General features: G+C 37.1%; 1 protein-coding gene across 18 annotated transcripts in view; it reads right to left on the bottom strand.

Moving 5' to 3' along the window:
- The window catches only part of LOC136850546 (CAP-Gly domain-containing linker protein 1-like), a 673,714-nt gene that overhangs the window by 584,862 nt on the left and 62,128 nt on the right, over positions 1–26,724 (bottom strand). For 5 of the 18 annotated variants that reach the window (XR_010856646.1, XM_067124145.1, XM_067124169.1 and 2 more), the window contains exon 1: positions 6,472–6,658. The exons of 7 other annotated variants lie outside the window; for them this stretch is intronic. Coding sequence is in view for 6 of the 11 variants with exons in the window: in XM_067124145.1 (XP_066980246.1) it covers positions 6,472–6,507 (36 nt within the window). In the remaining 5 variants the exon portion in view is untranslated. Of the gene's footprint in view, positions 1–6,471; positions 6,734–26,724 lie in introns of those variants that run through there. 6 more of the 18 variants (XM_067124149.1, XM_067124171.1, XM_067124175.1 and 3 more) reach the window with 4 other exon arrangements.

Here is a 26,724-nt window from a genome sequence, read left to right as displayed (position 1 = left end):
TGAAATTCCAGATCTCCCGGCTCTCTCTCTGCCATGCAGGACCCACGCACGCAATGCGCTTTGTGTGTGTGTGTGTGTGTGTGTGTGTGTGTGTGTGTGTGTGTGTGAGTCTCAAAGCACACAGAGAAACGTGAAAAAGGACGCCGGCATACAATGATGCATTCAACGCATGCGTGTCTAACAAAATAAAAGGAAGGCTGGAAGAACGAATACTTGATAAGGGTGTGTCTATAACACCTGGAGCGGGGATATAGATAATAGCTGCCTCATTAAAACAATCACCTCCAGGTTGATCCCCCCGCAGAATGATGCCAACAATACAGACATCACGCCTACAAATAGAGACAGTAATAACAATCAGCTCGTTAATGGCGGCGCCGTCCCCACCACACGGGGTTGATAACACAAAACAAAGACGGTAATGACTAAAGAATGCCCAAGAACGTGAAGCCCTTTTCTGAATATGCATAGTCGCCTTGACATCGATCGGGATATGTCTACGAACCGGCTGAAATGCAGCCTCTGCATACAAGATGGGTCTTATTTTGGGGCGCATCTTAGAGGCGCGCGGTCAGGTCATCGCGTACGTGCAACGTGCGGCGAAGTTTGGAATTCGAGGCTACTGCATTCAGTTCATAACGTACTGGAAAGCATTACGGATGGTTGTTGGCCTCTTGTTCGCATTTTCTGCCCAAAGACAACTTCACTGGACAAATTTCCTTTGTCCAGTAAGATCATGGCATCATTCTTTGAGTTTTTAAAAAGAAATGGTCTTAGTTTTCTGTTTGTCCTTCCGCACTTTTTTCTGTCCGCCCTCATATCTCAAAAACCACTAAGGCTATGGGACTGCAAATTGGTATGTTGATCATCCACCCTCCAATCATCAAACATACCAAATTGCAGCCCCCTAGCCTCCTCAGTAATTTTTATTTTAAGGTTAAACTTAGCCATAATCGCGCTTCTGGCAACGTTATAGGATATGCCACCACCGGCCCCGTGGTTAAAGTTTCATGGGCCGCGGTTCATACAGCATTATACCGAGACCACCTAAAGATAGATCTATTTTCGGTGGCCTTGATTATACGCTGTAGCGGCAGTACAGAAAACTCGATTGCGCCGAAGAAACTTCGACGCATTTTTTGTGTTAATATCAATCTATCACGTAATTAAAAAACCTGTTAAATACTGTATTGTTACCAGAGATACAGACTAAAGAGAGGGGAGAGGGAACGGGAGAAAGAAGATAAAATATTAGATTTTTACATGTAGAATACTGTTTAGACATTGTAGATATAACAAAAACAAAAGAAAGCTTAAAACTGAATATTCAACGGGTCCTCAGAATTAGCATGAATGTAGAGAAACAAATTTTCCACGACGAACTGATGTCAAATGCTTCATCTTTTAATTCATCGCCTGTAAAATTGTCTCAGATCCTTTAATGATCAATTAATCTCTGTATTCCTTCATCATCGAAACTAATGAAAGAACTTATTAACAAATGAATAATTAATGATATTAACACATCCGTCAAAATGACATTGTAGTAATAAGGTAATCTGTTCTGTCAAGATTCCTCTTAAGCGAAACAGACTTGCAAACACACATTCTTCATTGCTCACTTATCAAAAATACTTCCCATTACATTTCATTAAAATACCTCTCCCTCCTGACTGAGAGAGAGAGAGAGAGAGAGAGAGAGAGAGAGAGAGAGAGAGAGAGAGAGAGAGAGAGAGCTTTGGCAGGACCGAGTTAAGGCTTACTTATTAATCTCTCTCAAGCAGCCACATAAAAATTCCTGAGGTCAATGGCCGAAAATCTCTCTAATCAATGACCTGCGTCTATGTGCTTTCCATTAAGCTGTTCGTCTGATATCAAGCACTGAGCGCAAATGGAGAGGCAGAGCGGTTGGGGGTACTGCTTGAGATGATGATGATGATGATGATGATGATGATGATGATGAAGGCCTTTCATCGTTCCACTTGACCTCAAAATGGCTTCCGGCAACTTGTCGGGAGTTCTCTGGCCTTAATAATTATTTATTTGCCAGTGCTTTGTACAATCAAATAAATAAATAAACACAATAATATGTATATACATGTATATATATATGTGTGTGTATGTATATATATATATATATATATATATATATATATATATATATATATATATATATAATATATATTTGTAATATATATATTACACATATATATATATATAATATATATAATACATGTATATATATATATATAATATATACAGTATATCTATATATATATATATAATGTATATATATATATATATATATATATATATATATATATATATATATATATATATACACACATATATATGTACACACACACTCAAAGAAACTACAACCTGGCGAAAAAAATAAACGTCTTGTAAGGTATTTTATCAAGTGTAAAAAAAGGAATAAATATATAGTGCTGAAACAGAAGCGGCCTTGATGTTCAGGAAGCACAAAAATGCATCTGCATGACGAATGCAAGTGAAGCGGCCAACGCCGGTGGAAATTCTCCTCTAACCATAAGGTTCTTCCTGGCTTCATCTGGTGCAGACTGGACGCAGCAGAGACTTGGTGTTTTCTCGACAGTCTCCTCTTTTTAGGGAAGCCACTTATTTCATATCCACACACAGAGACGCACAAATATATACTATGTACACCAAGACAGTTTCTTACTATTTGCGTGTCTTCTCTCTTACCCAATTGTTTGATTATTTTTCGTGAAGATTTAGGCGTAGTTCTCCATAATATTTTGAGAGTCCCGTTTGCCTCTACATTGTCTTGGAGAAATCACAAGAATCTGGGTGTAATGTCTAATATCTCGCTTGTGAAAAGTCCGTGCTGGGAGTATTAACCTAAAGTTTGGGGTTCATCTCTTGCGTCCCTCTTCGATAGGGCTGAATCTAAGGCAATACCCTAGATAAATGATTCTACCCTCACTTCCTCTCTCGATCCTCTTTTTCTCTACCTCACAGGTGCTTCTCTCTCTCTCTCTCTCTCTCTCTCTCTCTCTCTCTCTCTTCTCTATGGATATATTTTGGTTATAGTTCTGCTGAGATGAAGGGGAGAATTCCTTCACATGCCAGATGCCCTTGTAACACCCATCAATCTACCTCTTCCTACCTTGATTCCATGAAAATTTGTAATGCTCAGAATACACGGTTCACCTACTTTCCTGCCTTCAGCTGACGCGCTCTGGAATTTCCTTTCAGCTTGAGTTTTCCCTAGCTTTTGCTCCTTCTTCGAGACTTGACCAGGACAGAACATTAAGCTGTTCTTTGCTCTCAAGAAACCCTATAGCGAATGTCACCAGCATTTTTTTTATTCCATTTCCTGCAGTATTTATATTTTCGAAATAAATGCTTGATGCTAAATAAAAAAAACATTACTTTGTCGTGTCTAATTTCAATCCAGCTCATCAAAAATTTTCCTTTGATAAAGTTTTCTATTTTGTCTATTAGAATATTTAAATGCGATGGAACATCTTCTATTTTGTCTGTTATAATATTTAAACGACATGGAACATCTATTTTGTCTATTACAGTATTTAAACGAGATGGAACATCTTCTGTTTTGTCTATTTGAATATTTAAACGAAATGGAACATCTATTTTGTCTATTAGAGTATTTAAACGAGGTGGAACATCTTCTGCTTTGTGTATTAGAGTATTTAGACGAGATGGAGCATCTTCGATTTTATTTATTAGAACATGTAGACGAGATGGAACATCTATTCTGTGTATCAGAGTATTTACACGAGATGGAACATCTATTCTGAGTATTAGAGTATTTACACAAGATGGGACATCTATTTTGTTTATTAGAATATTTACACGAGATGGAACATCTTCTATTTTGTCTATTAGAACATGTAAACGAGATGGAACATCTTCTATTCTGTATATCAGAGTATTTACACGAGATGGAACATCTATTCTGAGTATTAGAGCATTTACACAAGACGGAACATCTTCTATTCTGTGTATAAGAATATTTACACGAGACGGAACATCTATTCTGTGTATTAGAGTACTTGCAAGAAATGGAACATCTATTCTGCGCATTAGAGTATTTACACAAGATGGAACATCCTCTATTCTGTGTATTAGAGTATCTAAACAAGACGGAACATTGTGATGACGTAAATGGGGACACCTTCCTTCCTCCTGCTTCCCAAAAGGTGCTCCATATCATCATTAACCCAGGTCGAATGTCGACCCCGATCTTGTTTTGAATCCACAGCAAGGCTGTTTCTCAAGACACCCCTGACCTTGGCGGATCAACGCTACGTGAATAAATGAGGGGATCGATTCTCTCTCTCTCTCTCTCTCTCTCTCTCTCTCTCTCAAGACATTCCGAGCGCTCGTGTCCTGCACTGTACACATTGAGTGTTTAGATGATGTGGAAAGGAGAGACCGGACACCTTTTCTTTCTCCACAATTTCCAGGCACTGGGAGACGCTCCCCCCCCCGCCTTCTCTCGCCCGCGGGTCGACATACTTCGACTAATGATGCTTATTGCTTGGGGTACTAAGCGTGCCATACCTCAAAGGAGAAAAAGCATACGCAGAGACACCGATGGGAACAAGTATCGACTCACTGAAATTAATAATGTAAATATATATATATATATATATATATATATATATATATATATATATATATATATATATATATATATAATGCCTGTTGAAATTACCCGTATAACTGTGCACTAATATCTTGGCCAGAATCACCCTGATCATTGTAAATATATTGCTAGTTTTACACAGATACACACATTCACAGATAAAAACGCACTGCAATACGCATGTAGCGAAATGTGCCTTTTTTTTTTGCGGTTCCCATTCAATATGTCAAAAATTCGCGCTGTGCTTTCGCATGATTCTATTTTTATAAAATAGCACCGTTTTTAATTCTTCAGCGTGACTGAAACCATTTTTACTACCGCTTTGATTACACAAGAAATTAATAAATAACACAATCTTATGACAAGTTAATTTGCAAGAGGCTTTGGTTCAAGAGAACGGTTCATAATGGTCGTAAGGTTGTAGACAAATGCGTGTACACAAAACAATAACAAATCCTCTCACACACACACACACATATATATATATATATATATATATATATATATATATATATATATATATATATATATATATATATATATATAATTTTTATATATATATATAAAACTTTGTGAAATCGTGTGATGGTATTTCGGGGACCACACACTGTACCCTTCCCTTCATCTGGCTGCGTCCCCACCGCCTCCCCCCCTCCCCACAACCAGTATCAAGTACAGTAACGGGGGATCAATCTTTTTGGGGAGGGGCGTCGACACGTCGGTGTTGCTGTTGTCATAACATGCTCGTGCATTAGGAAACGCTTTATTATATCGTTCTCCGTTTTTTAGGACGTTCGATCAACCTGAAGGGATTTTTCTTCGTCGGTCCAAGGTTTGAATGAAAATCTGTTCTCCCCTTATCGAGGAAACGTGAAACGTATCATTCCCGGATCGCCTAAATGGCGCATGATTCTAACCTCGTGAAACACTGTCTGATCACTATTGAAAGAAAGAGAATTCCTTCCTCTCGTATCCCACAGAGTAAGAGAATTCATTCCTCTTGTATCACATAGAGTAAGAGGATTCCTTCCTCTCGTATCCCATAGAGCAAAACAATTCCTTCCTCGTATCCCACAGAGTAAGAGAATTCCTTCCTCTCGTATCCCACAGAGTAAGAGAATTCCTTCCTCTCGTATCCCAGAGTAAGAGGATTCCTTCCTCTCGTATCACACAGAGTAAGAGAATTCCTTCCTCTCGTATCCCACAGAGTAAGAGGATTCCTTCCTCTCGTATCCCACAGAGTTAGAGGATTCCTTCCTCTCGTGTCCCACAGAGTAAGAGAATTCCTTCCTCTCGTATCCCACAGAGTAAGAGGATTTCTTCCTCTCGTATCCCACAGAGTGAGAGGATTCCTTCCTCTCGTATCCCACAGTGAGAGAATTCCTTCCTCTCGTATCCCACAGAGTAAGAGGATTCCTTCCTCTCGTATCCTACAGAGTAAGAGGATTCCTTCCTCTCGTATCCCACAGAGTAAGAGGATTCCTTCCTCTCGTATCGCACAGAGTAAGAGGATTCCTTCCTCTCGCATCCCATAGATTAAAAGAATTCCTTCCCCTTGTATCTCACAGAGGCTTATCAACCACTTCATCACTGCAACACAACACTGCCAACACCACTGCTGATAAAATCTACTTCGCAGATCACGAAAGGCTGCCTATGAAATATTCACACTTTTCGATCAAGCACCGTTACGAATATCATGACAGGGCACTCTGGCCTAAAGCGCAAACACGAAGCCACCAGATAAGAGCAGAAAGTCATCCAGCAAAAGGGACTGTGTTATATACGGCTTATTGTTATTATTAAATACCCACGTGAACGCAGAAGTGCTGACTGGTCGACTGGCCCATGAGGTGAGTCCCTCGATTCTAAGCAAATCGAAGTCGAAGAAGTGTCGCTTGCCTGCCGACGGATGTTCTCTCTCTCTCTCTCTCTCTCTCTCTCTCTCTCTCTCTCTCTCTCTCTCTCTCTCAAGCCCCGATAAACAAGGACTTATTGACTGACGGTGCCCATCCCAACACCTGCCGAGTTCCTTTTCGAACCGTGTATCTCATGCTTGTATCCCATGAATGAGCCTCCGCCCGAGCAAGACGCGTCCTGACATTCATCGCCCGATATGTTTGTTTGTTGACATGATTGTCTCTGCTTCTGACGTTTATCCGCGCTTTGCTATTCGTCTTTTCTCTCTCTATGTCTTTCTATTGGGTTAAGGAGTTCTCATCTCTACGTCTTTTCTCTCTATGTCTTTCTATTGGGTTAGGGAGTTCTCATCTCTTCGTCTTTTCTCTCTGTCTTTATATAGGGTTAGGGAGTTCTCATCTCTTCGTCTTTTCTCTATAAGTCTTTCTATTGGGTTAGGGAGTTCTCATCTCTTCGTCTTTTCTCTCTAAGTCTTTCTATTGGGTTAGGGAGTTCTCATCTCTTCGTCTTTTCTCTCTATGTCTTTCTATTGGGTTAGGGAGTTCTCATCTCTTCGTCTTTTCTCTCTATGTCTTTCTATCGGGTTAGGAGTTCTCATCTCTTCGTCTTTTCTCTCTATGTCTTTCTATTGGGTTAGGGAGTTCTCATCTCTTCGTCTTTTCTCTCTAAGTCTTTCTATTGGGTTAGGGAGTTCTCATCTCTTCGTCTTTCTCTCTGTCTTTATATAGGGTTAGGGAGTTCTCATCTCTTCGTCTTTTCTCTAGTAAGTCTTTCTATTGGGTTAGGAGTTCTTTCTTCGTCTTTTCTCTCTAAGTCTTTCTATTGGGTTAGGAGTTCTCATCTCTTCGTCTTTTCTCTCTATGTCTTTCTATTGGGTTAGGGAGTTCTCATCTCTTCGTCTTTTCTCTCTATGTCTTTCTATTGGGTTGGGGAGTTCTCATCTCTTCGTCTTTTCTCTCTATGTCTTTCTATTGGGTTAGGGAGTTCTCATCTCTTCGTCTTTTCTCTCTAAGTCTTTCTATTGGGTTAGGGGAGTTCTCATCTCTTCGACTTTTCTCTCTAAGTCTTTCTATTGGGTTAGGGAGTTCTCATCTCTTCGACTTTTCTCTCTAAGTCTTTCTATTGGGTTAGGGAGTTCTCATCTCTTCGACTTTTCTCTCTAAGTCTTTCTATTGGGTTAGGGAGTTCTCATCTCTTCGTCTTTTCTCTCTATGTCTTTCTAGTGGGTTAGGGAGTTCTCATCTCTTCGTCTTTTCTCTCTAAGTCTTTCTATTGGGTTAGGGAGTTCTCATCTCTTCGACTTTTCTCTCTAAGTCTTTCTATTGGGTTAGGGAGTTCTCATCTCTTCGACTTTTCTCTCTAAGTCTTTCTATTGGGTTAGGGAGTTCTCATCTCTTCGACTTTTCTCTCTAAGTCTTTCTATTGGGTTAGGGAGTTCTCATCTCTTCAATCTTTTCTCTCTATGTCTTTCTAGTGGGTTAGGAGTTCTCATCTCTTCGATGTCTTTAAAGGTTGAGGAGTTCTCATCTCTTCGTCTTTTCTCTCTCTGTCTTTCTAAAAACTCATCTGTCTTTTGAATGATTATAAAATAATTCAAACACAATGTTAAATTTGTTTCACTTTTATGACCACAAGAAAAGGCCTCGCATTCGACCTAAAAACCAGTCTGTTAATTTGAAGCATCAAAATCATGTTTTCATATATCTTCACGTTTCGTGAGAATTCCAACCTACTATCTACATAGAAAACAATGTTTTTCAACAACGTATGTTTATGTCCTCTCTATTTGGTCAGGAAGATTCAAACCTAAGTTCCCAGCTTAATCTGTCATTGCTATTTACTAATCTTTAAGCAGATAAAACTGTCTGCAGTTCAATAAAGTCTTCAATAACCTATGATCTCTTTTCCTCTGCTAAATACTTTCTGCCCCACTAGTGTTCATCTCAGGAAACACCTGTCCAGCTGGCGTAGGTGCGTTACTGTAATATCCCATTAAGAACAATTTTACCCACAAGCATATCTTAAATACTGAAACCAGACCATCAAACCGACGGCAGTAACATGTTTGCTTTAAATCTGACTTCAGCGAAGCGAAGCCACTGGCAAGGCCTTGGACATCCACGAGACAAAGCATCGTCCTTGCCACCTCGTCCCGAAAGACTGGCCGAGAAGCGGAAGGGTAGCATCTTCTGGACCCGGCAGGAGGGCAGTGCCGTCAGCGCAACTCACGTGGTGCACTGCAGACCTCACTAGAGGGAGTCTGCTACGTCCCTTCGGCCCCGAGCTACACTACACCCACTTTTTATCCTTTTACTTTACCTCCTTTCCTGCTTCATTCCTTCAGGCTTGCTGTCCAGCACCTCTAACTGTTACTTCTTGGTGCAACTGCGTAGTTTTCTCCCAAGTTTCACCTTGAGGACGTTATACTTCGTTTCCTATATTTACTGGACCTCAAACTGTCAACACACACACACACACACACACACATATATATATATATATATACCTGTATACATATATATACGTATATATATCTATATATATATATATATATATATATATATATATATATATATATATATATATATATATATATATATATATATATATATATATATATATATATATATATATATATATGTATATATATATATATGTGGAGTGTGTGTGTGTGAAAAAGGGTACTGGAAAGGAAGAGCCTCAATATCCGGGAAGATTGAGCAAAAAACTGTACCACAATTCTTAAGGAAAATTACGAACTTCTATATAAAGTTCAATTAATGATGAAAGAAAACGGAGATGGCTTGGACCTGTCCTTCGCACACCCTGTGAGAGAACAGATATGACAGCGTCAGCTAGGCTCCTACGGGCACCGGTAGAATCGGCAGATTCAGATCTTACTGGGATGAGAACAGTGATCACGGAGGCTGGAGCTGAGTGGATATTTATGGACGATTAAGTAAGTTCTTTGTGTCAAGCAGCGTCGAAGGTCATTATATATATATATATATATATATATATATATATATATATATATATATATATATATATATATATATATATATATATATTATATATATATATATATATATATATATATATATATTTGCATATTTTCTCTCTTGTGCAATTTCTACTGTAGTCTATGGCATCATTTGCAGGGACTATCTTTTTACTTAGGCTTTCAATCTCTCTCTCTCTCTCTCTCTCTCTCTCTCTCTCTCTCTCTCTATATATATATATATATATATATATATATATATATATATATATATATATATATATATATATATATATATATATATATATATATATAATATATATATATATATATGTATATAAACATGCACTGTATTCATGTCTTTGAATCAGAGAATACATAAACGAAAAACCTTTCACATCTGTGGGAGAATTTTAACCCACGCAAGCCAGTCCGACCAAGGAGAACACTTAGCCCACTTTGCCGTGCAGGCTAAGTGGTAACCTGAGCTGCACGATGGCGTAGTGGACTACAAATTTACTAGCGTTAGTGGTCTCGAATCCCACCTCGGAAGGAAAAGGGTTTCTTCATTTATATTTCTCATCTGAATTCAAGGTCTTGCTTCTTCCCGGATGTCAACAGTTTTTAGACGAATGTATGTTCGTTTCCATTGCGTTTTCACTTTAGTCTACATAATTTATACTTCTGCTGGTACCCATGTTCCAGTCTTCCTGAAGTTATGCAGATGAGACGAAATGGTTCATGCCTTTTATTTCAATTTTCCGTTTGGTACTTTGCATGTGTATATACATTATATACATATATATATATATATATATATATATATATATATATATATATATATATATATATGATTATAATCACTTTTGTACGTGATTCATTTATCACACATTACCACGGGTGAAAAATAAGAGACAGGTGTAGGTCTGACCGGTTTCGACTTTATTTTCAAGCCATTCGTCAATGGCTTGAAAATAAAGTCGAAACCAATCAGACCTACACCCCATCTCTTATTTTTCACCCGTGGTAATGTGTGATATATATAAATATATATATATATATATATATATATATATATATATATATAATATACAGATAAACAATAAATATATTTGTGTATAATACACATATATATATATACATACATATATATATATATATATATATATATATATATATATATATATATATATATATAATACAAACATATATATATATATATACACATCACTTTTCCTTTAAAGAGAAGGTAGCACCAGAATGGCAGAGCCTTTGGCACTAGTTAAAACCAACAATGCAAAAGAAAGCTTCATACTGGAGAAAGAAAAATATAACTAACAGGAATAAAAATAAAACGAAAAAGAATAACTGAACCTATTTTTCGCTGCTGTGGCCTTCCGGATACGGCCAGGCCTGGCCTGGAGTGAAAGTTGCTGAATCCCCAGAGAAAATCCAGCAATTTTCTTGGTCTCTGTCACTTTCTTCACGCTTTCCCTCCTCTTACTTCTCTCAGTTCCTCATTAGATGGGTTGGTACTGTTCTCGGCTAGCACTCCGCTGGGCCCGCGTTCGAATCTCCGACCGGCCAATGAAGAATTAGAGGAATTTATTTCTGGTGAAAGAAATTCATTTCTCGCCATAATGTGGTTCGGATTCCACAATGATAAGCTGTAGGTCCCGTTGCTAGGTAACCAGTTGGTTCTTAGCCACGTCAAACAAATTAAATCCTTCGGGCCAGCCCTCTCTAGGAGAGCTGTTAATCAGCTCAGTGGTCTGGTTAAACTAAGGCACACTTAACTTTCTCTTACTTCTTCCTGATGAACTTCCATCATATTCTTTCGGATGCTTTTTGAATTTCAGGTCAATGGCCCCTTAGGTGGGTTTGTTCCAAATGAATAGGGTTCGTCTTCTGAATAATAATAATAATAATAATAATAATAATAATAATAATAATAATAATAATAACGCATCAGAAATAAATTATGTCGTGACAAGTATCGGCGAGTTACTGGCGCAATGCAGCAACCAAGAAAAGTCAGTTATTAGAATATTAGAGAAAACTCTATATAAACTGAACGCAGCTGACGCAGCAATCACTTTCAGTAATACCTGTTTGAAAGAGGATCTACTACCTATATATAAAAAATAATAATAATAATAATAATAATAATAATAATAATAATAATAATAATAATAATAATAATAATAATAATAATATACGAAGGAACAAGACCCTCTTTGAGGCAAGTTTTGTTGAATAAAATGGCTGCATTTTGTGAAATGATTTTATACTGAGTTTTCTCAGTTCTAATAACTCGCTTTGCCTTCACTAACAATGATGTGCAGGAAAAGCGAATTATTAGAAGTACTGACAAAACTCAGTATAAAATCAACTCGCAAAACGCACACATTTTATTCAACAAATAATAATAATAATAATAATAATAATAATAATAATAATAATAATAATAATAATAATAATAATAATAATTGGTGTAGTATTTCTAAGTGAAAAATATTATCATTAATAACATCTCGGCATTGAGCAACATTATTAGCGTAACGATACATGACACCAAATACGCCCAAATTTCATCTTCCCATGCATAACGCATCTTAGAAGCGTTATGCAAGGCCAAGCGCTGCGACCTAAGAGGCCATTCAGCGGAGAAACGGGAAACTGAGAGTAAAAAGGTTTGAAATGTGTAACAGTAGGGAAACCTCGCAGCTGCACTCCGGAACAATTGTTAGAGAGGGTGGAAAGTAAAATGGAAGAAAGAGAATATGAATGGAGGTACAGTAAAAGGAATGCAAGGGGTTCCAGCTAGGGAAGAGACGCTGCGAAGACCCTTTAGTAATGCCTACAGTGCATGGCATAAGGCGGACTGACGGAGCTAACTCCCACGGGGCTCGATCTCTCGAGCGATGCCAAACTAAGAAACAGGCATAATCCCTTTGACCAGAACTAGATGACAGAATAAGAATAAGAGTTATGAGCCTCAAATAAACCAAGCAACTGTCAATAATACAGCTATGAGGCGATATTTTGTCAGCATTCTATAGCCGATTTCTTCTTCAGTTAAATATACTTCTACCGCGGTAAACTGGCTAGCATTCTCTCTTTTTCAGTATCATGGCTGCCTAAAGATGAAGGCCTATTGGGAGCATATTCCAGCATCAGAAGCTTCCAGAAACGAGCGGTCTTGCTCAGGGTTTTGTTCGGAAAATATGTTTATAATAAGATTAAGAGAGAGTATTTACCACTGGATGGGACAAAAGTTTAGTCTAATGTGTCTCCTAGGTGATGATTATTTAATGCCAGAATCAAATATTTATTTATATATATATATATATATATATATATATATATATATATATATATATACATACATACACATGTATACGTGTACATATATATACATGTATGTATATATATATATATATATATATATATATATATATATATATATATATAGAGAGAGAGAGAGAGAGAGAGAGAGAGAGAGAGAGAGAGAGAGAGAGAGAGAGAGAGACGGAGGGGGAGGAATAACTCTTTGGAAGTTAATATCCAGAGTAGCTGCTGCAACAGGAAGCTCCTCATCGAATTAGTTCATTCCGTTTATGTATAAGCGAACTGACAACCACCCACCCACCCACCCACCCACACATGGGTAGCTCCAATGTCAGCTTGTGCATGCCCATGCACACACATACAGTACATACGCTTACAAGTGGGTCTCTATGCACTTGGATTTCAGACTACACGAATGTCGCTGTGGATGAGTGGTAAAAGTTGGGAAAGTATCTAAAATGACTCTTAAAGTCAGTCTGATTGTTTTTCACTCTAAGATGCGAACTTTATGTTCACTTGTGACTTTATAGCCTCGAGGTCTGTTCGAGCACTGTTTTCATTTCAGTGGAAACGAAAATATGGAACATGATGAATATATATATATAAATAAAGGCAAATGCCACGCTTTATATACATACATACACACACACACACACACACACACACACACACACACACACATATATATATATATATATATATATATATATATATATATATATATATATATATATATATATATATATGAACACGTTTTTCCTGCGAAATAGAGTTCTCTGTGAAGAGAGGCGACAGTCACCACTGAATTCAACCTCCAGTCGACAACGAATAAATCCCAAGCGCAAAAATAAGTAAATAAAATAAATAAAACAAATCCTCAGCCCTGCAGCTGTTTCGTGCAACTACGAAGAATGTCTCGTCAAAGACAGAATATATTCACAAGCTCTAGGATTCACCGCTTATTATTCCTTTATATATTCCTCTATCTACCACATCGCTTACTCTAAATATCGTAATAGGTTCATCTCCCATTACTCCTTCATGCGTTTTAATGTTTATCTCCTGCTTTGTTTCTCATTCATTCTGATGCGACTTTTCTTCCACCACTACATGCCTCCTACCTTTTTCTTCTTGCGTACTGTTTGTAACTATTTCCCCAGTTTCTACAAATGTTCTTTGCCATCATCCACATGCACCTGCCAATCAGCTTACAACTTTTTCTGAACTTTAATCGCTGTCCATTCAAGTACTGAACAGCTCAAAGAACATAACACATCCTTGTCTTCTAACGTGTTTCGTACCAAATCTGTACCTATACCGTCTCCTTATCTTTCTAAAAACTTCACTGTCATCATAAATGTTTACGACTCTTGACAAAGCTGTCATTGCCGTCATACATACTGGCATCATTCCACGAGGCTTCAATGTCAATTCTATCACAAGCTTTTCTGTCCATATACAGATTCTACTTTTAGATCTTTTAAGAAGTTGTATCTTAGCAAATCTGTACCTGTTCCGTCTCCTTATCGTTCTAAAAACTTCACTGCCATCATATATGTTTATGAGTCTTGACACACAAGGCATCAATGTCAATTCTATCACAAGCTTTTCTGTCCATATACAGATTCTACTCTCAGACCTTTTACGAAGCTGTTTCGTACCAAATCTGTACCTGTTCCGTCTCCTCATCTTTCTAAAAACTTCACTGCCGTCAAATATGTTTATGACTCTTGACAAAGCTGTCATCGCCATCATACATCAATTCTATCACAACCTTTTCTCTCCATACACAGATTCTGCTTTTAGACCTTTTTACGAAGCTGTTTCTTAACAAAATCTGATGCACAGGATATACGTTCTTTCTTGACTAATTCCAGCCTTTATCAAGGATTGCGTCTTCCTTCCACACACATTTCCCGGTATGTTAGTAAAAGCTATAGATCTATATTATATAAATCTTTAACTTTCTTTGTCCTCTTTACCCTTCTGCAAACTAACAGTTATTCCTCACAGACATCCACCTGGAATCTCGCACGCTAGTATAAATTATTCCTTCCCGCCCTTAACGATGTATCTCATAAGCATAAACCATTAATATTCATATGATATGTATTATAAGGTATCTGATGATGTTTGTTTATGTAAAGAAGAGTAAACATGTTTTCTCTCACTATATACAATCTCAAATAAAGGGTAAACATGTCTTCTCTCACTATATACTATCTCAAATAAAGGGTAAACATGTCTTCTCTCACTATATACTATCTCCAATAAAGGGTGAACATGTCTTCTCTCACTATATACTATCTCAAATAAAGGGTAAACATGTCTTCTCTCACTATATACTATCTCAAATAAAGGGTAAACATGTCTTCTCTCACTATATACAATCTCAAATAAAGGGTAAACATGTCTTCTCTCACTATATACTATCTCCAATAAAGGGTGAACATGTCTTCTCTCACTATATACAATCTCAAATAAAGGGTAAACATGTCTTCTCTCACTATATACTATCTCCAATAAAGGGTGAACATGTTTTCTCTCACTATATACAATCTCAAATAAAGGGTAAACATGTCTTCTCTCACTATATACTATCTCAAATAAAGGGTAAACATGTCTTCTCTCACTATATACAATCTCAAATAAAGGGTAAACATGTCTTCTCTCACTATATACTATCTCCAATAAAGGGTGAACATGTCTTCTCTCAAATACAATCTCAAATAAAGGGTAAACATGTCTTCTCTCACTTTCAATCTCAATAAAGCATAAAACATGTCTTCTCTCACTATATACAATCTCAAATAAAGGGTACACATATCTTCTCTCACTATATACAATCTCAAATAAAGTAAAAAATGCGCCTAAGTTTCTTCGGCGCAATCGACTTTTCTGTACAGCATATATCGCCGTATGAAACCCTTAGCCACGGCCCATGAAACTCTCAGCCACGGCCAGGTAGTGGCCTGTGTTGTTGACACCCATAACGCTGCCAGACGCATGATCAAGGCTAAATTTAACCTTAAATAAAATCAAAACTACTGAGGTTAGAGAGCTGCAATTCGGTACGTTTGATGATTGGAGGGTGGATGATCAATATACCAATTTGCAGCCTTCTAGCCTCAGTAGTTTTCAGGATCTGAGGGCGGACGGACAGACGAATAGCCAACTCAGATGTTTTCTTTTGCAAAAGACTAAAACCGGTCTTGTCTCCATTTCGTGCCAAACACCGATCCCCTTTTAACATGTTAGGTTCCGCCAACGGACTCAAAAACCGGCGGTCATTTTGCAGCTGACTTCCTAACTTCCCCGGCAGCCATGCAGGCTCCTTTGATCTTTCTGATTTAGAGGAGAGATGCAGCATCACCCAGGCTGATAAGCATCTCTGGGTATCTCTCTCTACTCCGCACTACAAGATGAGGGTAGGGGAACGGTTAAAAGAGAGAGAGAGAGAGAGAGAGAGAGAGAGAGAGAGAGAGAGAGAGAGAGAGAGAGAGAGAATTTTTCGGGATGTACTTCCAATGGGTCGGTAGCTCACCAGTGAGTGTGAGGAAACACTGCTGGAGTGCCGCCCTGCTCATACCACAACTTTAAGGTCAGACTTCTGTTTCCTCATGCCTCCTCCTCCTCCTCTTCCTCCTCCTCCTCCTCCCCTTCCTTTCCTTTCCAAGCACGCTCTCTCTCTCCCTCTCTCTCTACAGACTTTCAACGTATATAACTGTAACTGACCCATTCTCTCTCTCTCTCTCTGTCTCTCTCTACATACACTTTCAATGTATATAACTGCAATTGACCCATTCTCTCTCTCTCTCTCTCTCTCTCTCTCTCTCTCTACATACAATTTCAATGTATATAATTGCAATTGACACATTCTCTCTCTCTCTCTCTCTCTCTCTCTCTCTCTCTCTATATATATATATATATATATATATATATATATATATATATATATATATATATATATATATACACTTTCAATGTATATAACTGCAATTGACCCATTCTCTCTCTCTCTCTCTCTCTCTCTCTCTCTCTCTCTCTCTCTCTCTCTCATGCACACACTGACCGTCATTTGTGTGTATGCATGCGAGAGCCTACCTGTGCATGGGTGTGTGTGTGAGTGTGAGTGTGCGTGTGCGTGTGCGCGCGTGTGTGTGTGTGTGTGTGTGTGTGTGTGACAGAATCCCCTTTACCCTTTGGACACTGCCAGCACCAAGCAACCGACCGCCCTTTCCCAAAGCAGGGACACGTAGTCCCCTTTCAACCTTCCATCGTCCCAACCGAGGCTTCTCATGGCTCATATTTAACAACAATGACGCCATTCATTCCCTCCGCTCGGTACTTTTTTCGTGCTGTATTCGCGGTGAACAGCACACATGATACAGACTTTTTACGCTGCTGAAATATAGGTTATGTAGTTTCTTCAAATTGCGATTACCACTTAGAACAGAACAAGGAAAGGAAGATGAAAAATTCAAGAATAATTCGAGAATTTTTTTTTCAGGTAAGGGAAGCTGAAAAAATAGAGAATAATCTGAGAATTTTTTTTTTCGGGAGAAGGAAAGCTGAAAGAATAGAGAATAATCTGAAATTTTTTTTCAGGAAAAGGAAAGCTGAAAAAATAGAGAATAACCTGAGAAATTTTTTTCAGGAAAAGGAAGCTGAAAAAATAGAGAATAATCTGAGAAATTTTCTTCAGGAAAAGGAAAGCTGAAAAAAATAGAGAATAATCTGAGAAATTTTTTTCAGGAAAAGGAAAGCTGAAAAAATAGAGAATAATCTGAGAAATTTTTTTCAGGAAAAGGAAAGCTGAAAAAATAGAGAATAATCTGAGAAATTTTTTTCAGGAAAAGGAAAGCTGAAAAAATAGAGAATAATCTGAGAAATTTTTTCAGGAAAAGGAATGCTGAAAAATAAAGAATAATGAGAATTTTTTTCAGGAAAAGGAAAAGCTGAAAAAATAAAGAATAACCTGAGAAATTTTTTTTTTCAGGAAAGGAAAGCTGAAAAAATAAAGAATAATCTGAGAAAATTTTTCAGGAAAACGAAAGCTGAAAAAATAGAGAATAATCTGAGAAATTATTTTCAGGAAAAGGAAAGCTGAAAAATAGAGAATAATCTGAGAAATTATTTTCAGGAAAAGAAAGCTGAAAAATTAAAGAATAATCTGAGAATTTTTTTTCAGGAAAGGAAAGCTGAAAAAATAGAGAATAATCTGAGAATTTTTTCAGGAAAAGGAATGCTGAAAAAATAAAGAATAATGAAAATTTTTTTTCAGGAAAAGGAAAGCTGAAAAAATAAAGAATAATTTGAGAAATTTTTTTCAGGAAAAGGAAAGCTGAAAAAATAAAGAATAATCTGAGAAATTTTTTTCAGGAAAAGGAAAGCTGAAAAAATAGAGAATAATCTGAGAAATTTTTTTCAGGAAAAGGAATGCTGAAAAAATAAAGAATAATGAGAATTTTTTTTCAGGAAAAGGAAAGCTGAAAAAATAAAGAATAATCTGAGAAATTTTTTTCAGGAAAAGGAAAGCTGAAAAAATAAAGAATAATCTGAAAAATTTTTTTTCAGGAAAATGAAAGCTGAAAAAATAGAGAATAATCTGAGAAATTTTCTTCAAAAAAAGGAAGGCTGAAAAAAAAAAGAATAATCTGAGAAATTTTTGGGGGGAAAAGGAAAGCTGAAAAAATAAAGAATAATCTGAGAAATTTTTTTCAGGAAAAGGAAAGCTGAAAAAATAAAGAATAATCTGAGAAATTTTTTTGGGGGGGAGAAGGAAAGCTAAAAAAATAGAGAATAATCTGAGAAATTTTCTTCAGGAAAAGGAAAGCTGAAAAAATAAAGAATAATCTGAGAAATTTTTTTCGGGAAAAGGAAAGCTGAAAAATTAACGAATAATTCGAGAAAAATTTTTTTTTTTCGGGAAAAGTAAAGCTGAAAAAAAGAATAACCTGAGGAATTTCTTCAGGAAAAGGAAAGCTGAAAAAATAAAGAATAACCTGAGAATTTTTTTTCAGGAAAAGGAAAGCTGAAAAATTAACGGATAATTCGAGAAAAATTTTTTTTCGGGAAAAGGAAAGCTGAAAAAATAGAGAATAATGTGAGAAATTTTTTTCGGGAAAAGGAAAGCTGAAAAACTAAAGAATAATCTGAACATTTTTTTTCAGGAAAAGGAAAGCTGAAAAAATAGAGAATAATCTGAGAAATATTTTTTTCAGGAAAAGGAAAGCTGAAGAAATAAGAGAATAATCTGAGAAATTTTCTTCAAGGAAAGGAGGGCTGAAAAAATAAAGAATAATCTGAGAAATTTTTTGGGGGAAAAGGAAAGCTGAAAAAATATAGAATAATCTGAGAAATTTTTTTCAGGAAAAGGAAAGCTGAAAAAATATAGAATAATCTGAGAAATTATTTTCAGGAAAAGGAAAGCTGAAAAATTAACGGATAATTCGAGAAAAAAATTTTTCAAGAGGAAAGCTGAAAAATTAACGGATAATTCGAGAAAAAAAAATTTTTCCAAGAAGAGGAAAGCTGAAAAATTAACGGATAATTCGAGAAAAAGAATTTTTCCAGGAAAAGGAAAGCTGAAAAATTAACGGATAATTCGAGAAAAAAAAAATTTTCCAAGAAGAGGAAAGCTGAAAAATTAACGGATAATTCGAGAAAAAAAATTTTGGGGGAAAAGAAAGCTGAGAAAATAGAAATAATCTGAGAAAATTTGGGGGGAAGAAAGCTGAAAAATAAAGAATAACCTGAAAATTTTTTTTCAGGAAAAGGAAAGCCGGAAAAAGAATAATCTGAAAAATTTTTTTTTCAGGAAAGGAAAATAATAAAAAGAATAATCTGAGCAATTTTTTCAGGAAAAGGAAAGCTGAAAAAAAAACAGAGAATAATCTAAACAAAATTTTCCAGGCTTGCGTGCATCAGCGCAAGAACAAGACCTTGGAACGAAAATCTTCATCACTCACAATAACAGGCACAGACATCATTTTCTTCCCCCTCGCTCCTCAGATTCACAAAAGACCTCTTTCTTGCTGTTCCCCCTCCATATTCACACCCCGCCCCCTTCTCTACTGACGACCCACCTACCCACCCACCCACCCTAAGCGGTGGGAGGAAGAGACACTGACCAAAAATAATGCACCCGCCGAGTCTGGCCGCCGAGAGAAAACTGCTCATAATTAAATTCCTCGCCATTCTGGAGGGAACTGTCGACCACCTTCCGAATAAAAGGACCACCGTGTTACGGAGATCTGTTGCGAGAATTTCGTGAATATATCTCTATATATCTCTCACTCGCCCACCCCCTTAGCTACTTACTATCCCCCCTTCCTTCCCCCCAAAATCCCACCTCCCATTCCCCAAATATTCCCCTCAAATTCCTTCCCACTCTCCCCGGCACCCCACCTAAGGTGAAATAGGCATCCAGTATCTTCTCAGTTTGCGAGATTCAATTTTCCTTAATGATTATGGTCGGGTCGAGGTACTGGAGAATGCTTCTGCAGTGATTCCTTAGGGGTCAGAGAGAGAGAGAGAGAGAGAGAGAGAGAGAGAGAGAGAGAGAGAGAGAGAGAGAGAGAGAGAGAGAATTTCACAGGATCTTTGGAGGAATAAATGTTGCACAAGTAAATTACGATACAAATATATTAAAAGAATGGACATTCAAACTGCGGTTCGCTTCCTAAATGTTAGGGTACGGGAAGATACAATTGCATTAGTGGAGGTAGAAAGCGTAATAGGTTATTCATTTTGTGATACCAACATAATAACAGTATAATATTAAAGATTACGACAGCAATTATGGGAAATAAAATATGGAATAGCAGGTTTACCATTATTCAGCAAAAAAACAGCCCACCCAGTGTGGAATATCCATTATGGCCGAAAATAACACATGGGGAAATAGTTCAAATTACTATATATATATATATATATATATATATATAATATATATATATATATATATATATATATATATATATATATATATATATATATATATATATATATATATATATATAAACTTGATCACCTGCACAATTGCTATGTGCATTAATACAACTAACAACACGCCCTCGTTAAAACAAGAGGGTATTTAGCGAAGATTTTTTATTACAAAGAGTGTAAGTTTCATGGATTTTTCTGTCCCAGTCTCTCTCTCTCTCTCTCTCTCTCTCTCTCTCTCTCTCTCTCTCTCTCTCTCTCTCTATATATATATATATATATATATATATATATATATATATATATATATATATATATATATATATATATATATTGACGTACACACACATCCATATATGTGTTACTAATTCACACAACCTTTTTTTTTTTTCATTCTCTTACATATTAAGCAAAATACCACTATTATCGAATTTACTTAACCTTGAATAACATAGCCAAAGAAAATTACATACAATTAGTGAGATTACCCCGGCCAGAATTCTAACCTGTACATTTTGGGTCCGAGAAATAAACAACAGTGACTTAACCCATGCAGCCATGATATATAAACAAGTGACTTTGATTCCGCTGTATTCCTGAAAGAATTCAGACTCTATACTTAGGACAGACACACAACCCTTCTCAAACATGAAATGGGTTTTGTCACCAGTTAGCAGGTGACTTTTTTTTTTATACTATCAAATATCAAGCTTCAAGAACTGATCTACAAATAAGTAATGTACATAATGCAGTTGATGCAATACAATTTCTGTTCAATTGCAAAATCAGTTAAACATTGCTATTATTTTTGAGGGTATGGGTTAAACTTGTGTTTGTTTATATATATATATATATATATATATATATATATATATATATATATATATATATACATATATATATATATATATATATATATATATATATATATATATATATATATATATATATATATATATATGTGTATATGATGTATACATACATACATATATATATTTTTAATTATATATATATAATGTATATATAAATACATATATAAATATATATATATAGCTAGATAGACAGACAGACAGATAGGTAGATAAACAGATAGGTAAAAGGATAAGTTAATTACAAATTTATTCAAATATTGCCGTTATTTCTGACGTCATGGGTCCTATATACATACATACACACATACAAACATACATACATACATATACATATATATATATATATATATATATATATATATATATATATATATATATTATATATATATACCCTTGTATGTATATGTATATGTATATGTATATATGTTTGTGTGGGTGTGTCCAGACAGACAGATAGATGTATATGTTAATTAACTGTTCAGGCCAACAGAGGCGCACTGGGTTTTTAACAGCTCTCGCCTATCCGTCCTCGCCCAAGAGTCGAACCTGGGTCCTCTCGCTTGGGAAGCAAGAATGCTACTAATCGCACCACGAGCATGAGCATACCTCTTGTTTTTCTCCAGTCTCATTAATATACATAATTAAAAATAAGAAAATGGGTATTGGAAAACATACGAAAAAGACAAAACGCAATATACGTCTGAATTTTTAAACAAGTAAAAAAGCGCCGAAGTGTCTTCGGCGCAATCGAATTTTCTGTACAGAGTATAATGCTGTATGAAACTCGCAGCCACGGACCGTGAAACTTTCACCCACGGCCCGGTGGTGGCCTGTATTGTTGGCACCTACAGCAGGTGCCAGACGCACGATTATGGCGAACTTTAACCTTATGTAAAATAAAAACTACTGAGGCTAGTGGGCTGAGATTTGGTATCTTTGATCACTGGAGGATGGATGATCAACATATCAATTTGCAGCCCTCTAGCCTCAGTAGTTTTCAAGATCTGAGGGCGGACAGAAAAAGTGCGGACGGACAGACAAATAGCAGCCATCTCTATAATAACAGTTTTCTTTTGCAGAAAACTAAAAAGAGCGCTTCTAAGAGAACGAGAGACACGGCCTCCACAAATATAAATGCTTCAAAATGGTATTGTTAGAAATGTAGAACAAGGTAATACCGACCTCGCATGATAATATAAATATAACATCAATAATAATATTAAAATAGCATAAAGAAAATTTCATTGTGTGAAAAGAGAGGAGAGAAAGAGAGAGAGAGAGAGAGAGAGAGAGAGAGAGAGAGAGAGACTGACGATTTCCAGACTATAATGTTTGAGAGAGAGAGAGAGAGAGAGAGAGAGAGAGAGAGAGAGATCGCTATTAAAACTGAGGGAGAGAGAGAGAGAGAGATAGATTGATGTATGGCTATTAAAACTGGGGTCACACCATCCAGACTATAACCAGACTATGACGCCAGACTATGAGAGACTATGAGAGAGAGAGAGAGAGAGAGAGAGAGAGAGAGAGAGAGGACTGATTTATCGCTATTAAAACTGGGGTCACACCATCCAGACTATGACGCCGAGAGAGAGAGAGAGAGAGAGAGAGAGAGAGAGAGAGAGAGAGAGAGAGGAACATCCGGTAAATCGTGGTAAACACTACCTGTTCCCTTGACATTCAACATTCTGACTGCATGGGGACCATTACGCTTTAGCAGCAACATTATGTATAATAATGATTTCTTTGAAAGGATTCAAGTGGATGGCTCAATATCAACGACGGATGCTTGTCCGCATCTGAATGAAAGGTTGCAATCAACATTTCCTCAGCGAGTTGTAACTCGCTCAATAGAATAGGAAAGAACGAAGTTGTTTTTTATATTTTTTTTATATTACGAGCAAGATACTTAATTACCGCTCAACATCCATGATCAATAAGAAACAAGTATAAAGAATGCGGCGAAGTGCCTTCGGCGCAATCGATTTTTCTGTACAGCGTATAATCAAGGCCACCGAAAATAGATCTTTCTTTCGCTGGCCTCGGTATGATGCTGTATGAGCCGCGGCACATGAAACTTTAACCACGGGCCGTTGGTGGCCTGTCCTATATCGTTGCCAGACGCACGATCACGGCTAACTTTAACCTTAAATAAAATAAAAACTGCAGAGGAATTTGCTATGTCTGATGATTGGAGGGTGGATGATCAACATACCAATTTGCAGCCCTCTAGCCTCAGTAGGTTTTAAGATCTGAGGGCGGACAGAAAAAGTGCGGACGGACAGACAAAGTCGTCAAAATAGTTTTCTTTTACAGAAAACTAAAACTAAACTGACCGATATTCATTTCCGGAAATGAATATCGGTCACTTGCTTGCAATCATTCCAGCGCAAGAAGAGCAACTGATAAGACGAACTGAGCGTTTACTATATAAAATAATTGCTGTTGAAACTGCCATTTTGTTTAACAAAACCTGTATTAAAGAAGGTCTTTTCCTAATTTTAATAATATATAATAATTTTAATAATAATAATAATAATAATAATAATAATAATGTCACTTATCCATGCAACAAAATGTTCATTAATGAAGTTGGAAGTCCGTGCCCACTCGGGGAGGAAAGAATGTTTCATCTTCTGAACAAAGAGGAATGACGTAATAATACCGAAGTTGATAATTTCATAATAGCAAATAATATCCACAGGAATGCCTCAAGACGGAGAGAAAGTAGCGACGCTGAGACGGATATGAAACGAGAATAAGACGGAGGAGCGAAGTCATTTGACGAGTAGGAAACTTTCTAAATTAACTCTAGCAAAAAGAGTATCCATAGTTTACCAATATCTGTTTTGTTATCACTAATACGAGGATCTCACTAAGACTCTCTCTCTCTCTCTCTCTCTCTCTCTCTCTCTCTCTCTCTCTCTCTCTCTCTCATCCATGCAAGAAAAGCGGGCATTCTCCTTGGAGTTCTCCACTCGCCCCGCCTAATATAAAATGGCTCTCTCTCTCTTGAAGTCTCCTCTCAAACTCTCCACTTTCAATTCTCAAGACTAATGTAAAACTGGTTCTCTCTCTCTCTCTCTCTCTCTCTCTCTCTCTCTCTCTCTCTCTCTCTCTCTCTCTCTCTCTTTCAAGTTCTCCCGCCTAATGTAAAACTGGTTCTCTCTCTCTCTCTCTCTCTCTCTCTCTCTCTCTCTCTCTCTCTCTCTCTCTCTCTCTCTCTCTCTCACCTTCGCTTTCTCCTTCAAGTTCTCCCGCCCCGCCTAATATAAAACTGGCTCTCTCTCTCTCTCTCTCTCCCTCTCTCTCTCTCTCTCTCTCTCTCTCTCTCTCTCTCTCTCTCTCTCTCCTTCAAGTTCTTCCCCTAATGTAAAACTGGTTCTCTCTCTCTCTCTCTCTCTCTCTCTCTCTCTCTCTCTCTCTCTCTCTCTCTCTCCCTCAAGTTATCCCACTAATATAAAACTGGTTCTCTCTCTCTCTCTCTCTCTCTCTCTCTCTCTCTCTCTCTCTCTCTCTCTCTCTCTCTCCAACACACACAGCCATTTTCACCCTACCCCTGCATCTGGCCGGAAGCATGAGATAAGGTGCAAATGGGGAAATACGAAAGGCGGTCTCGGAATAACATAACCATTGTACTCCACATGCGCAGCCCCTGGGACGTAAGACCCAAAGGGTCTCTTCTGAAGAAGGAGCATTTGTTTGTGAAACGCCCCTTCTTAAAGAGGGGAGTGGGAAAGGGGACGCGCATCCCGCCGCTTAAAGCTTTCCTTGCGCCGATGCGCATGTGACCAGTATCAGAGAGGAAGGCAGATAGATATAGATTGGTGGATAGAATGATAGATAAACTTCGTGCCTGCGAATTCATACGTAAATTTCGATCCATTTCTATTAATAAGATTTCATCTGGTTAACACAGACATGTTTTATATATATATATATATATATATATATATATATATATATATATATATATATATATATATATATATATATATATATATATATATATATATATATATATATATATATATCTAGCATCCAATGGCCTGCTTACATCTATCTCCCTCCCACAATATTACAAACGAAATACATTAAGGTTCCGAGAAACCTGTTAAAAGAAGATATTATCAGCCAAAAGAAGGAGATAAATTATTCTGCATCAGCCCCAGTAAGATTCTACATCCTCCTCAACTCGGTCTTTTATCGCCTGCGAGAGTCTTGGAACGCTTCTTCAGTGCTTGCAGTTTTAAAGCATTAAAGTCTGGTTGGGCATCCACGGGATGAATAAATTCGGCGTTGCATTCCTTGCTGAACAACTGTGATCTCTCAATACCCAGCGTGAAGTTACATTAATATACTACTGAATCTTCGGACTCTGCGACTCGTTATACTTTGATTCTTCAGGTCTTTCGTATATTCTTGTTCGTTTGGAGCCGGAATTGGAATAATAAGATTTAGGCCAAAGGCCAAGCACTTGGGACCTATGAGGTCACTCAGCGCTGGAATGAAAATTGACAGTAGAAATGTTTCAAAGGTGTAACAGGAGGAAAACCTCGCAGTTGCACTGCAGTGAATCAATTACTCGGAGAAGGTGGAAAGTATGATGGAAGAAAGAGCATATGAACGGAGGTGCAGTAAAATGAATGAAAGGGGTTACAGCTAGGGGCCAAAGGGACGCTGCAAAGAATCTTACGTAATGCCTACAGTGCACCGCGAAAGGCGCGCCGACGGCACTACCCCTTTACGTAAGTATAATTGTTCGTCTCCGGAATTTGACCTACCCACTCCCCGCAAAAAAAAAAAATAAATAAAATAAAGGTTATTTTCTCCGTAATCCTTGTAAAACTGCAGAATGAATTCAATTCGCATATTTCGTCAATGTAAGTCAGCTAAGCTTTAGGTCAGATTCATACTTGAACTATAAGTTTACTATCAATATCAACGCCAGAATGCAAATTCCTGAGATGTATACTAGT

Source organism: Macrobrachium rosenbergii, chromosome 22, assembly GCF_040412425.1.
Source record: "Macrobrachium rosenbergii isolate ZJJX-2024 chromosome 22, ASM4041242v1, whole genome shotgun sequence".
Classification (NCBI taxonomy): Eukaryota; Metazoa; Arthropoda; class Malacostraca; order Decapoda; family Palaemonidae; genus Macrobrachium; species Macrobrachium rosenbergii.
Note: the sequence above shows the minus strand (reverse complement) of the source record. Positions and strands in the feature narration are given on the sequence as shown.